General features: G+C 57.1%; 1 protein-coding gene across 1 annotated transcript in view; it reads right to left on the bottom strand.

Moving 5' to 3' along the window:
- Positions 1-2,364: 2,364 nt before the first annotated feature.
- The window catches only part of LOC118006010 (store-operated calcium entry regulator STIMATE), a 48,242-nt gene continuing 35,973 nt past the window's right edge, over positions 2,365-14,633 (bottom strand). Inside the window, exons 4-8 of the mRNA XM_034998537.1 lie at positions 11,252-11,373; positions 6,724-6,836; positions 5,335-5,412; positions 4,479-4,628; positions 2,365-2,722 (exon numbers count right to left, since the gene is read on the bottom strand). Of these exons, the coding sequence (XP_034854428.1) occupies positions 2,606-2,722; positions 4,479-4,628; positions 5,335-5,412; positions 6,724-6,836; positions 11,252-11,373 (580 nt within the window). The 3' untranslated portion in view covers positions 2,365-2,605. The remainder of the gene's footprint in view (positions 2,723-4,478; positions 4,629-5,334; positions 5,413-6,723; positions 6,837-11,251; positions 11,374-14,633) is intronic.

Below are 14,633 nucleotides of genomic sequence, written 5' to 3'. Positions count from 1 at the left end.
AGCTCAAGGTGCTGACGGCCGTTGGACCGGAAGTCCCTCACCCAGAGCAAAGCCCTTCAGAGCTGCCAGTGTTTCACAGGGTAAAACAGAGAGCTCTCCACTCCTGGTCGGAAGGGTGTGCAACTTCTAAAAGCCAGCCCTGCACCCTATAAGGTGGCTGCTTTGGCCAATGAGAAGTTCCCAGAGCCTTCTATGTTGGCTTGGCTGCAGAAAGGCCAGTGAGTTGTTTTCTGGACGGCACAGTGGGCTCCTGGGCGCCTTCCGATGGGGACTCTGGGCTGCAGGCTACAGGACTAGAGTGCCTAGGATTTGAGCCTTTACAGGTTTTCCCTTTAAAGGCATGACAGTCAACAGTCGCCTAGGACTCTCTGTTGCCAGGAAGGGGCATGAGTTAAAGCTTGAGGCAGGAGGCCACCAGCGTGCCTGAGGGTTAACTGATGGGCCACAGGCCTTTACCTCGAAGGTCTTCTGAGAAGACCAAGAAGCCACTGCCGCCTGAGATCTCACCAACATCCCCCCCTTGCCATTGTCAACACCCCACTGACAGCAAACGGAAATAAGGCTAACAATGATTCCTTCCATTCAGACATGAGAGTTCTACCTCATCAGGTTATTTCCATTAGGTACCAGAAACTTGTTCATGACCCTGACTTACAAGCTTCCATCATGGGTGCCCTGGCCAAGTCCACATCTGCACAGATCAGATGGATAGCACACAATATCCAGTTGGTGTCCCATGGTTTCTCAAGCACTGTGACACTTGCCATAGGGCCGGGTAAAGAGCTGTACCTTGTAAGGCACCTCGGGGCAGGTGGTAAGGAGACTCATCCCAGAGAGGGAGGACAGCTCAGGAGAAGGTTCTGACCATGGCCCTCTGCATCTGGTCTCTTGGGACAATGCACCACAGAAAAACCCCCAGTGACTGCAGGAAACACTCCAGGGAATACAAACTCTGTGTGTGTGTGTGTGTGTATACATGCACGTGCACGCGCACACACACACACACACACAGGAAGGGAAAGAAAGGCCAAGCCTGCGAGGCCACGCTCTCCAGGCCCACACACCACAAGGCTCTCTGCGATTAGACACCCATCCCCTGGTCAGCTGGCTCTATGACCGTGGCTCAGAGACTACAGCCCTTATTGAAATTCAGGATACAGGAAAAACCACCCCTCACTAGCCACCACTTTGCTCCCCAAACACGACAAAACACGGGCTGCCCCACCGTGATGCTCCCACAGCAGGGCGAGCGCTCAGGCCAACCCACTCCGCTGTGGTCAGCAGACTCCCAAAGCTACAGGGGCCTGGGGCCCTACTGAGGAGTGAGGGCCACTCCCCGGGGAGGGGACCCGGGCTTCGAAGCACCTCCCCTGCCCGTGCATGCAGACAGCCAGCTCTCGCACCTCGACCCGCCCCGTCTCCGGCTGCCCTGCTGCTTTGAGGCCGTGAAAAACAGGACGGCCGGGTCGGGCAGGCGCTCCTCAGACTGTCGTGCAAAACAGGGAGACAACACCAAGACAACAAACAGACGGCGGCCCGAGAGGAATTCCTGGGGCTGGTCCAGCAGCTGGTTCCAAAGGCTCCACCTTGCACCGGAGGCAGGGAACACAGGGCTGGCTTCTATGGTCTCAGCTGCTCTAGACACAGACCTCTAGGCTCTGCTCTTGGCCACGTTTAACTAAGACCTCTAAACTGGCAGCAGAAAGCCAAGCGGCTGGACCCACGTGCCCCCGGCCTCAGACTGGCCTTCAGACCAGCTGCCTCCCCGCTCAGGCCCGGCCTTTACAGAGCCACTGGGTTCGTCCCTTTCAGACAAGGGCTCCTCTCCCTTCCTGCCGGGACCACTCACCTCATCTCATCGCAGATTACCTAAAAATATCCTGAATACAAAAACTCCCGACTTCTTCTTCCCGCCAGTTCACATCCCACGAAAGGCAGACAAACCCATTTCTTTGGGGATTAAAAAGAGTTTTTAAATACAATAGTATGAAAATATAACTTAAAAATATAAAAGTCAACAGCATACGGAAGACTTAAAAATCTATGTTTTGCTCATTAGTCCCATAGGAAATAAACACATACTCAAAAAACATTAACACTGTGACAGCTCATAAAACTGGCTTTAGAAATCAGTAGTTACAAAGCCATTTGGAGTAAGAAAGCATTGCGGTTCCAACTTGGTCAATGAGTGACTTTTAGCCCAAAACGTGTTACGTCCTCACACTCCCAGAGCCTTGGGGAAAGGCTCTACCCAGTCTGTGTGCGCGTCAGTTTTCCTCCTCAAGGCCACCCAGCCAGACACAGGACGGGGCTTCGGGGTCCCTCGCAACATCGTTTGGGACAATGACAGACACACAAAATGCCTCGCTTGCATATTTGGTCAGTGTTTGTAGTGCAACTGAGTGGGGACCTCCGGCTGCCTGGAGCCCCTCGGTGCTGGCCCGGCCTCCCTCTGGCAAGTGACAGCAGTCTGGGAGCGGGCGGAGACAGCGAGAGGACTGGAGGTAGAAGAGGAGGGGCAGAGAGGAGGGAAGGAAGGGCACTGCGGAGCGACCGCCTGCTGACCTGGCGGGGCCCCCACACCTGACCCCAGCACAGGAGCGCGTCAGACAGGCAGCCCGAAGCGGTGCTTCTTTTTCTTCGCAGGCTTCAGGGGGGTCAGTCGGCGCAGGTCCTCCTCCACGTCAGACTCCTCCATCTCGTCGTCGGCGGAGATCAGGATCTGGGGCGGTGGAGAGGCACGGCCTGAGTCACCACCGGCTGGGCCTTCTTCCTCTGCCCTCCCTGCACCCTGGCACCGGGGTGCTAACCCGTCTAGAAGGCCCCGAGACCAGCGCAGATGTCACTTACTCCCGGTGTATTCACGGGCTCCCGAAGCCAGCGCCGAGCGGACAAGGCCGCCCCTCGCTTCTGCAGCCAACCTCCAGCTGGGACGGAACCCCGGTCAGAGCAAACTCGGCAAGGACCCCCACCCTAAGGTCATCCTGGCAAAGAAGCCCAATCTGGACACAGGCCGTCCCAGGTCCTGGAAGGTGCCCTACAGACAGCAGAAGCAAACTGAAAAGTCCCCTCAAAAGGAAAAGAGAACCTCTGTGGGGCACACACGAGGTAGACCGCGCTCAGTGCACCGAACCCACTCTGCAGCTTGTGCAGACGAGCCCTGCACGCTCCTGAGCGTCTGGAATGACCCCACCGTGGAGCAAGGGCATCCAGGCAAACAGTCCCTTCCTGCCCACCTGCCACGCCGCCTGCTGGCTCCTCAGGCCTCTCGGCACCAGGGAAGCACAGGGACGGTGCACCCTGAGCTCATTCTTCCCAGGGCAGGACAGCTGCGTCGCCTCTCCCTGGACCACTTCCCTTGGGGGGTTCCCTGAGTATACCTTCTCTCTGGCTCCCTACTGCCCGTCCAGACATGCCCCCATCACCAAGCACCTTGCCCGTCTGGCTGAGACCTTCGCCTGCACCTCATTCCAGGTCATTCCATCCTACCCTATGGGACACACGCTGCTCTGGCCACAAGGGGTTTCGTGTGACCCAGAGGCCACCCGCGTGACCACGACTGCTCCTGAGTGGTTGCTTCTGCCTGTGGTGCTGCTTGTCATTCATCTAACGTTTATCAGGCTCTTACGACAGGACAGGCCCCATGCCAGACCCTAGGGACACCTGGAGAAACTACGGGCTTACCCTCTGTCCTACTCTTCTAGCCAGCTTCCAAAACTCCCTCCAGGATGCCCCCAGGAGTTAAACAGACCGTCCCAGGGCTTTGGGAACGCCTCAGTGTCAGAAGGATCACACCGTCTTAGAAGGAGCTCTTCAGACGCTCACCTTCACCTCATGCAGCCTGAAGGTCTCTTGGGGAAGACACTTCCACAGCCCTACCCTCACTGCAGAGCTGGGCACACTGAGAAAGCTGACGAGGCCTCTCAGGGGGCAGCCCTCACCCTGTAGCATGGAGGGGTGCAGGCTGCCCAGAAGCATCACTTCGCCTCTATGCTCCTATCTGTGACCACCAGTCTCCCCGAAGTCCAAACCTTTAAACCTAGGAAACCTGACAGTGAGGGGAGGGGAGGTTCCCCGGAAGGTCTGGCTACCCCTATGTTTTAGAAGTTTCTAGTGGGCTTGGCCAACACCTCTGCTGCTCTGCAGTGGTGAGCAGGGAATGCAACACCTTAATGCTTAAAGGTCTGCGATCAGGCCCAGGACAGTCCTTGCCAGCTTCCCTGGAACAAGGCAGCCCCTCCCTTCCCTGTCTTCCTCCACTGACGGAGGTCCGGACTGTTGGAGGCGAGCTCCTGCTACCCCATCGGGTGCTCCACCTCCCTGCCGTGGGAAGGCCAGGGGCCACAGGAATGGGTCCTTGCTGGATGGAGGCTGTCAGCCTCTTCTTCCTCCCCCCCGGCCAGTGCTGGGAAGACCAGATGCAAACAGAGGCCAGGGACCTCCTCAGGACGGGGCGCGGCATGAGGGCTCGGCCCTACCTCAGACTCTGACTCCTCGTGGGACGCAGCCCTTCGATAGCGGACCTTGCTCCCGTTCCTCGAGTCCTGGTTGGCTCCCCTTTCTTCTAGTTTAGCTTTCGTCCTCCCCTTTCTCATGAGGAAATTGTCGACTACCCAAAACATCAAAGCCTGTGGGGAGGAAACGTGCATGTTACTCTGGGATAAGCCATCTGTCAAAGCACAGCAGAGCCCATCGCCATCCTTCCCACCCGCTCCAGATTACAGCGTCCAGAACAAGGGGAAGAAAAGCCTCCTCCAGTCCCCCAGCTCTCTCACAAGCGTACAAAGAGATTCCCACCCTCCACGTCCTTTGCTTCTGCTTTCTTATCAGACAGCCAGCAAGAAAATCCTGGCCCTCTTCACCCTGAGTGCTGGTAACTGATGGGGACTAGCTGCTGGCAAGGTTTCTGCGCTGAGAGGCTGGCCCGCCCACTCTGCCACGACTGTCAGCCCCAGGCAACTTTATTGTTCCTTCTATTTCCTAACTTCTAGCCAGTGTGCTCATGAGTTTCTCTTGGAGCTCTGGGGTCAGGGATAAGACAGGGGTGAATTTCTAATATCCCGATCCAGAAGTTGCTCGTTGTGCAAGTGGAGGGCCTCCTGGGCAGGAGGTCCCCTGGCAGGGAGGGCAAGACAAAGTTTCCAGGACCCTCCCTCTTGCACGGGGAGCCTGGATCAGGGATCTGACTGCTGAGGAAGCAATCCTGCCATTTCCAGGTCTGGGGTGGGGAGGGGCCTGGAGGCTGTAAGGGGCTTTGTCTGTCAGACTCAGAACTGTGAACAGGACACTGGAAGGCAGAGAGCACATGGGGGTAAAATGCAACATGGCACTGACATTGACAAAGAAGGGGACGATCAGCATGACGATGGCCAGTTTCAGGTCTGGGTTTTCAATGGGATTCAATAGGGCCACCTGTAAAGAGAAGCAGACTCTGTGAGGTAGGGAGAGACCACAGAGAAGGCGCCTGGGGAAAGGGGGGTAACAGCACACATCACCCATGGGGCCCTGAGAAGGGTGGCTTAGCTTAGATGACACTCCCCCAGAACCCTGATGGGAACAGTGCCTCACGCCCAGGGCTGCATGGTCTGTCCCTAGGTGTGACTGCTAATAAGGGACAGACCCCTCGGAGAGCACTTGGAGCAGTTAGGGCTTTAGCAGCTTTCCCAGTGCTGTGGACTTGGGAAACATAGTGGGCTTACAACCACCGAGCAGAGTAGGGCCCACACACCACGAGGCACGGAGGGTGGGGGTGGTGGGGCTTCGGGGAGCTGGAGGGAATGAGGTCGGTGGATGCTCATTACAGACACTAGCAATGAGACGCCAGGCCACTTCCTAACAGAAATCCTGCACCCCAGCCACCTCCTGAAGGACAACAGCTCTGAAAAGCCTTGGTTTATTTTCTTGAAAAATAAAACTCCGACACAAATAAAACCAAAAGAGGGGTGCCTGGGTGGCTTAGTTGGTTAAGTGTCTGCCTTTGGCTCAGGTCATGATCTCAGGGTTCTGGGATTGAGCCCCCTCCTCCGGCTCCCTGCTCAGCAAGGAGTCTGCTTGTCTCTCTCCCTCTGCCCCTCCCCCCTCTTGTGCTCGTGTTCTCTCTCAAATAAATCAATAAAATCTTAAAAAAAAAAAAACCACCACCACCAAAGGAAGGCCAAGTTCTGAGCTATTCGAAGGCTCTTTGGCTGGTTTCATGTGGCCACGTGGGGGAACTGGGCAGTAGAGGCTTATCTACACAGCACCGGGGCCAGAGGGCAGGGCCGAGGGACCCCTGGGAACAGCGTGTGGCCAGCGGGACCAGGTACCTCCTATGGCACCCAAAGCCTTGATTAAACCACTGGCCAAGAGAGGTGGGTGAGGATGCAAATGGAGCGAACACCCTCCTGACAGTTACAGGCGGGAAGCCTAAAGACCGAGTCAGCCAGGAAGCAGCCCGAGGGCAGACTCATCTCCACTGGCTTTACGTGTCTCCAAGCTTAATGCAGGGCAGACATTTGCACGATTCAAATAGACGGATGCTAAGTGAAAAAACAACTTCCTGCTCCCGAAAGGCTGCCACAGCACACAGAATCCAGACCGCATTCGTGGAGGTGGAAAAAAAAAAAGGGAAAACAAAGAACACATTTGGTTTTCCAATAAGGTTGGGGCATGTGGGTGGTAGGGGACAAGTCCCGTCTTGCTCGGCATCCCAAGGAGCTCCTAAAGAAGGGACAAGAGGCAAACCTTTTTCCATTGAAGTATGAGGAGGACGATGAAGACGACAGACTTTTCAAAAATCATGATCACGATGTAAAGAGCACACTGCCCAACCCAGGCTCCGCACTGCAGAGGGTCTCCTGCAGGGACAGTGGGTTCGCAGTCACGCGGGGCCCAGACGCCAGGATCTGAGCCCATGTCCCACCCATGCCCACAGCTCCCGGGAGCCCCCACCAGAACCCTGGCTCTAAAGCCACTTCATGAGCCCCCAAAGCACCAAGAATCACTTCAGCCCGACCAGACACATGGGGGTGTTTTAGACAAAATCACAGAATTCCTAATTTGGAGATACCAGAGTGGCATTTCTTTCAAGAGATTCTAGGATATAATTAAGGAGACTAAAGTTAGTAAGTGCTCACTGCTGGAGCTCAGAGAGCTGGCTCTTTCTGTCCCCGGCAGAGCTGTGTGAAGCAAGATTGCTATTATTATCCGTTGTTGATTTTTCCAGTGACTGTGGCGCTATCCATCCTTTCTTCCATCCATGGGCTACCTGACCGTGTGTGACTATGAAGGCAGCAAACCTCCTCTCTGCCGGTCTGCTGCCCCGAGCCACCCTCCCCAGCTGCTCCTGCTGCCCTCAGCCCTGAAAGCGGAATTCGTACTGGAAGAATCTCGGTTCTGTCTCTACGGGGTAGCCCAAACAGCTGTGCTGGGAACAGGGAGGGAAAAGCAGGCAGAGAGGCAGGAGGGAGGGGCTGTGCCTTGGGGCCGTGACAAAGGTCCATCTGTGACCCCATCAGTCACTGTGCTTGAGAAATGGAGAAATGCAACAGTCCACGCTGGGGCACATGCAGGCCCTGGAGGGCCTCCAGAATGTTTCAAAAAGGACTAGAGGAAGGCTGGAGGACTAGCCCCAGGGACGGGGCTGTATCCTTGGGGACAGGCAGAACCCATGGGATGGGCCCCTGGGGAGGTACACATGCCAAGTGGAGACCTAGGGAAGAGCTGGGGGGGGGGCGCGGATTGGGGGGGGAAGCCACCGGGGCTGGCTCTGGAGGCTCTGCTGGAGTTGCCTGAGCATCGCTGGCCAGAAGAGGGGGTGGAGGGCAGCATTTCAGGGGAGCCAAAGGCCCCCCCATCTGGGCTGTGAGGCGAGAACCTGGCCCATAGCGAGGCTTCTGGGTTCTCGTGCGATGCTAGGTCTCCGTGGCCACGGCTGCGCAGGCACAGATGCCAGAGCAGGCCCAGCCGAGCCAGAGCCTGCCAACGGGGCGCGGTGCAAGCGCAAGCGAAGACCTTCATGCAGCGTTAAGGACACACCACCAGCCGTTCCTCTTCTGGAAAACCTCAGGAGCAGGGCGCAGAAAGCATGCAGAGAGCCATCAGGGCTGCTTCTGAGCTCGTCCTACTTTCACTTCTGGGATTAGACACATCTGAGCCAAAAAATCACCTTCAGAAGCACAATCTCTCCAGCTAGATTTTTAATGGACCGCTGGAATCCCCTCAGTCAACTGCGTGACCTTACTGAAAAAAGTTCTCAGAAATAACGGATCAAAATATTTCTTAAAAATCATAAAGATCGGAGATAGACAGAAAGCACTAGTAGGAAACATCTCCGAATGTGGACCGGCGTGTTTGAAGTCAGCAGACCAAGGGGCCACACTTCATGTCAAAAGAAAACTTGCTCGCTCCATGCGCTGGCTCCGTCTGCCTGTAAGCTTGGCAGTGACAGACAGAGGGGGACAGGCTTTCCGCCCCTCCCCCACCCCCGGACGCTGAATTGACCCCACACTGCTGAGTGTCAGCACCACAGCTTGGCCATGGCCGCAGCTTCTTTCATTTATATGCTTTAATAAGACAGCTAAAAAACATGGTGAAAAAAGAAGAAAAGTCCCCTGTAAACGCGTTCCCACCCTCCCTTCCTCCTCTGCGTCTGGACCACCGACAGCCCCAGCTGGAATGAGCGTGTGTGCCGGTCTGCTTTTCAGGTTTGTTTCCTTGGAGAGCCTCTCAGACGTTCCCCACTGTCTCACTGTTCATGGACACATGCGCCAGGCATTCTCGATGTGTCTTGCTTCTTACCACACTGGACAACCTCAGGCAGATGGGTGTTTTGTGTTTGTTGAATAACTTCCTCAGGAGAGATCACAGGGATAGGGGACAAATGGACGGAACATGTCTGTCTCCCAAGGCTTCAGGAAGGGAGCATTAGGACAGGGGCAGGCAGCGAAGCCCACAGACCACTGGCGCCCACGGGACACAGACCTGCTTTCAGGGCTTCCCCTGGGGGAAAAGCTGCCTGGTCATCAAACCGCAAGCACAGTTATCACCTGGATCTTGTCTCGCCCCTCAGGGCTGTGTGGCTTATTCCCCAAGTCCCATGTGCTTGTTGCCAAGTTTATCCTCTCCTCTAAGGACAAAGGAAGCACCTAGAAAACAAGCCCCTCTCCTTCACTTAGCCGAGAAGAGAGCTTTGGGGCCTACCTGGAAATATTGCCTCAAGAAGATGGGCCAGTTAACAGGTGTGGTAGGTGGAATAATGGCCCCAGAGACATCCACATCCTAGTCCCAGGAACCTGTGAATATGTTAGGTAACGTGGCCCAGGGGAAGTACGGCTGCCAACCAGCCGCCTCTGAGCTAGGGACAGTATCCTGCAGTATCCACGTGGGCCCAGTGACTCACAAGGGCACTGAAGGAGGTGCTAGAAGGTCAGCATGATACCATGTGAGAGGAGCCTGACCGGCTGCCGGCCCCTCAGGGGCGGAGGGGCCACAAGCAGGGAGGGCAACCAGCCTGTAGGAGCGGGAGACGGCAAGGACATGGATGCCCCCCCGGAGGCTCCAGAAGGAACCACTCCTGCTGACACCTTGACTGTAGCCAGTGAGACCCATGTGGGACGTCTGAACTACACAGCTATGAGGTAAGAAACCTGTCGTTCGAAGCCACCAATTCTGTGGAAATCTGTTACAGCAGCGACAGGACACACGACCACAGAGAGAAACAGAAATCGGTAAGAGAGGATGTGCGCCGTCCTCCCTCAGCCCGGGGAGGGAGGACTCGGGATGCTCATCTGGAGACGCCCTGGTTTGAAGACTCTGGGAAGACGAGGGTGGGAAGGGGGTCGCCGGGTGGCACGCGACTGGCTGTGGGGGGCTGTCCCGCAGCGCCGGTCACTACAGCCGAGCCGAGGGCGCTGCCTCCCAGGACGATCTCACTGCCCTCGGAGGTGGTGGCAGAGGCCACGCCCGCCCCCAGCTGCGCGTCACTCAACCCGTCTGGGTACCTACGTGTGTCCGCCAAGCGGAGGGGTCATGACTCGGGGCTTCTCAGAAGCCTTCCCTCAAGCCACGGGAGCGTACACCGTGTGCTGGACGCTATCTAAAGTCCGTGACTCATCAGGCATCAAGTAACGGGGCTAAGAAAAGCCCTCCCCTGAGTTCATCTCCCCTCAACAGAGACAAACAATTGCTTAAGGTTTCTGAACTACCCAGGCGCTCACAGAGCCGGCTCCACGGATCGGCCCCCCTTCTACACGTTAGTGCCTTGTGAGTCTTCAGTCATCGAGGAGGGGGCGGCCCTGAGGCCCAGAGCCATGAACTCTGTGGAAGGTGTGACCAGGAAAGGGGAGTGGAGATCCAGAATGCCTTCCCTCTTGTCCTGTGTGTCCCTAGGTAGCTGCGGCCCCGCTGGTGCTGTTCCCACTGAGACCAGGAGCTCCTGCTCCCAGACAGCAGGGGCCAGGCGTGAAGGAGGGGGGGAGACCTGCTGTTGCCCCTTAACCCTGGTGTGGCAAGGCCTGAGGAAGGCACTCTTCCCGAAGCCTTGTGCAGGCCACAGCCAGCTGCTTCCCTGGGCATACAAAGTGAGGGGCCAATTCGTTTGTGCTCGCAGAGTGGGAGGGCAGCTTCCTAACCAGGCCCTTGTCCTGGGGGTCTGAGGAGAGGGGAGGGGGTCTAAGATGAGCCAGCAGTCACAGGTCACCTGTTTTAAGGCGAGTGAGGATGGTTCCTGGTGACTGCACGCGCCCGATGCTGGTGGGGAGCCAGCCTCCAGTCAGGAGACAGTAAGGCGACTTGGCCCTGGCGTGGGGGTGGACAGCCCCTGTAGCGAGACGGCCCGATGACAGGACAAGCACAGACACGCAGCAGAAGAGGGCCACCTCCCTACCGACCTCCTCCCAAACTGAGAGCCGTCCCCATTTCTCTAACAAGGGGGGCAGGTCGTGTGGGCTCGGTGAGAAGCCTGGCAGAGCGGGGTAGCCTTACAGCCTGCAGGGGGCGCCGCCGGTGCCCTCCGGCGGACCTCCCTGTGTCTCCGGTCTCTGGGCTCCTGCCATCAAGTGGCAGTGGTGTGCACATCTTCACGCCTCAGATGGGTGGCACTGACACTAGCCGGGGCATGGTGTTCAGGCCCCAGAACCAGCCCCACCACCACACAGAGGAGACAGAAACCGGCTCCGGAACCTTCAAATCCACTGGCCTGGAGAGCTGACCGGGGCAAGGAGCAGAGTGCCCCTCCCCCCCAGACCCCCACCCAACGTCCGCGCTACATTACCATATTCGCCAAATCGCAGGGACTCCCACTGCTGCCACTCCACCAAGACGCTGACGGCGCGCACCCCCGCGTAGATGAGCAGCATGCCCACGGTGGCGTCCAGGAGGAAGTTGATGAGGTACCTGGGAGAGCAGCATAGCAGCGCCGTCAGGAAGCACCAGCCGGGCAGCAAGGGCCCCTGAGCCCGGCCCTGTGTGCTTACCAGGGCCACCTTCAAGCCGGATGACCCAGCACTTCGGCCTGTTCTGGGGGGCCCGTGCAAGAGGCTGCGGGGCTCACTCCCAGGACCCATGATAGCGTGCTGACACTCATCGGGTCAAAGAACTTGAGGGAGGAGTGGACAAGGGACAAAGAAACTTGAAAGACCTCCAACGCTCCCACCAAATGAAGACCTGACACAAGACACAGTGCCTGGAAGCAGCAAGGACGTCAAGAGGGAAACAGAACTGAATTCATTAAAAGAAATCTGCTCCATGATGCTGTTCACACCCTCAGCCCCAATACTGCTCCAGGGCAGCTCAGGACACGGCTTCTGGGGTTTCTTAGACCAAAGAGGGCAGGGCCACGGGGCTCTCGCTCATCCCTGTGTTTCAGAGCCTGCCATGGAGGCAAGCGTATTTCTAGAGAGAGCTTTACTCCCATGGAAAAGGCAGGATGATGGAAGGAGAGAGGGGTCAGCAGAGCTCTCCCACCTCAATCCTGTGTTCTCATAAGGTCTGTTTCCATGTGTCTGACACACACCTCCTCCCTCACCAAGGAGAGGCCCTCCCTCGAGCGCCCTGTCCCTGGATCTTGCCGGACACCCTGGTCACACGCGCCAGTGCTCCAGACCAAGTAGGAGACAGGCCGTCACTGGGTCAGGTACCGGCCCCCGGGGACGCCAAGTGGCTCAGAAAGCCCTCAAAATACTTTCAGATGCCACAGACCAACTGCGGTGCTTTCCAGCTGCCGAGGCCGGAGACATTTCATGCAGACTCGCAGCCCCCACCTAAAGACCGACGCTCTGGTGCCAGGCACACACTGACACGGGAGGGAGCACGTCCTGCTTGGCGGGTGCTCACGGCCCCATGGTGCCCTGGCGGGGCCAGGAAACCAGAAGGGCGGACAGCGGTGTCTCCCGCCTGCCCTTCCTCCTTAACATCACAAGGGGTCACTCTCAGACCAGAGACCGAGGCAGAGCAGCCGTCCAAGGCAACGTCTGCAAGTTCTCAGCAGGCCCTCGCCTAAGCTGCTCTCAGACGCGTACATCTAATTGGTTTCAAGTGGTTCTCACAGCTGAGGCTCGCCCTGGAAGCCACAAGAACACCGGACAGACACACGTCAGTTCATTCATCCCCTCACCAAATATTTATGCCGACTGTGCGCCAGGCCCTGGGGCTAAAGACGGAAAGCTCTCTACCCAATACAGATGAGGCCGGCGGATTGGCCGGCTTCAGATCCCAGCTCCATCACCATGAAGCCGTGTGAATTTAAGTTCCCTCCTCTCTCTGTGCCTCGGTTCCCCAAGCTGTAAAATGACGATAACCAAATTATAGGGCTAAACTGTAGGGCTGTTATCAGGATCAAATGAGTCAGTACGTGTGAACAACGCCTACCCGTAGTAGGCACTATACAAATGTGTGGTTTGAATCATGGCCCCTCAGAGTCACAGAACCCTGGATGTCACAGAAGCTTAACTCCCTCCCAAAGCTGTCGGGATGGAACAAGGAGCAGAGCCCCCAGCCCAGGGGACCCCTGCAGCCACAGGGGGCAGCTCTTCCTCTCTGTAAGTTTCTCCTCTCCCAGAGCTGAAGCTGGCTTCCCTTCCGGTCTGCAGATTCCCAAGATGCCTCCAGGCCAGCCCAGCCCAGCCCATCCCCCACCTGTAAAAAGTCACAGGGCAAAGCCAGGACAGCAGGACCTGGAAAAGATGGCAGGGCCCGGGTGCCCTCCACTCCCCAAGCACCACCTGCTCTCCTACCCACTGCTGGGGCTCTCACACCTTTCCTAACTTTTAACAACATCCTCCAGCTGAACTGTTAACTCCCTCACCAAGACGTGAGCCTATGGTTTCCAGTGGTGCTTATACTCAACAACTCCTGAAACCTTCACAGGAATCCTGGGCATGCGGCGGGACACACAGGACAGGGGAGCAAAGTGGGGCTCAGTCTGGCCTCTCAGCCAAGTGCCTTCACCATACCAAGCTCCACCTTGGGCCCTTTCTCCTCCAGGCTGAGCACTCGAGATCTGTCAACAGCCCCTTCTCCATCCTTGCTGTGATTCAGTTTGCCAACGTCCTTCTTAAAGCTGTATCATCTTCTTTTTGCAGCCGGGCAACGGAGGTGCTGCAGGGGGGAGCCACACGGCCGAGGCTGCACCAGGAGTGAGGTTAGTGCGTCCGGCGCCAGCCTGCCTCTTAGTCTATCCCGGTCAACAAGACGGACATCTATCCCGGACATCAAGACGAATTCACCAGGGGATGACTCCAGCCTGCTGGGGGCTCAAGAGTTGGAAAGACAACCATCTCCCAACCATCTCCCCTACGGGACGATCACCTTTCCTTCCAGTCCCCCACTTTGGGACTACACCCAAACACCCAAACAGATCATAACCTTTCCAGGTCTCAGAGAAAGACTCTGGGCAGGGAGACTTCATAACTTCCTTCTGAAATCTGGGCCTGGACTAAATGTGCACAGTCACCAAAAAAGGAGGCTTAAAAGAATCTTCCAGTCCAAATGATCTCAAATATACACGAAGCCTCTTGGCAAGGGACTCACGAGCCCCCGCCATGTTCTCTCAAAGGCAGGGCAGGACGGCGGTGGGGGTGTTCCAGGCAGAGGGCAGCGTGAGCAAAGGCACAGAAAGAGGAGACAGCTGGTGGGGTTGAAGGCCTCCAGCACAGCATGACTGGAGCAACAAGTCTGAGCCAGGAAGGTAAGAGATGGAGTTGGGATAGGGCAGGTGAGCCTCCTTTTCCACTCCATCTGGGGTTTCGGTCAGATTGCACAGGGTGGGGGGCTGTGTGGAAGGCACACTGCAGTGATGAGCCAGAACCACCCATGATCTTCAGGTCAAAGAGATCGATGCTGGTCAACAATGGCTTTGACCCTGAGTGTCTGGCACCCCAGAGAAGCCCCCCGTGTGTCCTGTTCTAGCAGAGATATTCCTTTAGGGCACTATGCTGCCCCGCTAGGGGCCAACCCCTGCCGGGAGGCATAAAGCTACTAAAACACCACGGGCCAGAGCTTGGATGAGCAGAGAGCCAGCGCACAGGGCAACTGGCAGCAGGCAAAGCCCTAAGAGGCAGCTGACAGCTGTGTATGTGAACCCACAGGCAGCACAGAGAGGACGGGCTCTCAGGGGAGCACAGAGCACAAAGCGGGGGTTGCCCCCTCCCCAGGCT

The sequence above is a fragment of the Mirounga leonina genome, unplaced genomic scaffold (genome assembly GCF_011800145.1).
Source record: "Mirounga leonina isolate KUSES-001 unplaced genomic scaffold, KU_Mleo_1.0 Mir_94, whole genome shotgun sequence".
NCBI lineage: Eukaryota > Metazoa > Chordata > Mammalia > Carnivora > Phocidae > Mirounga > Mirounga leonina.
The sequence above is the reverse complement of the archived record's forward strand: the minus strand, read 5'-3'. Positions and strand labels throughout refer to the sequence as shown.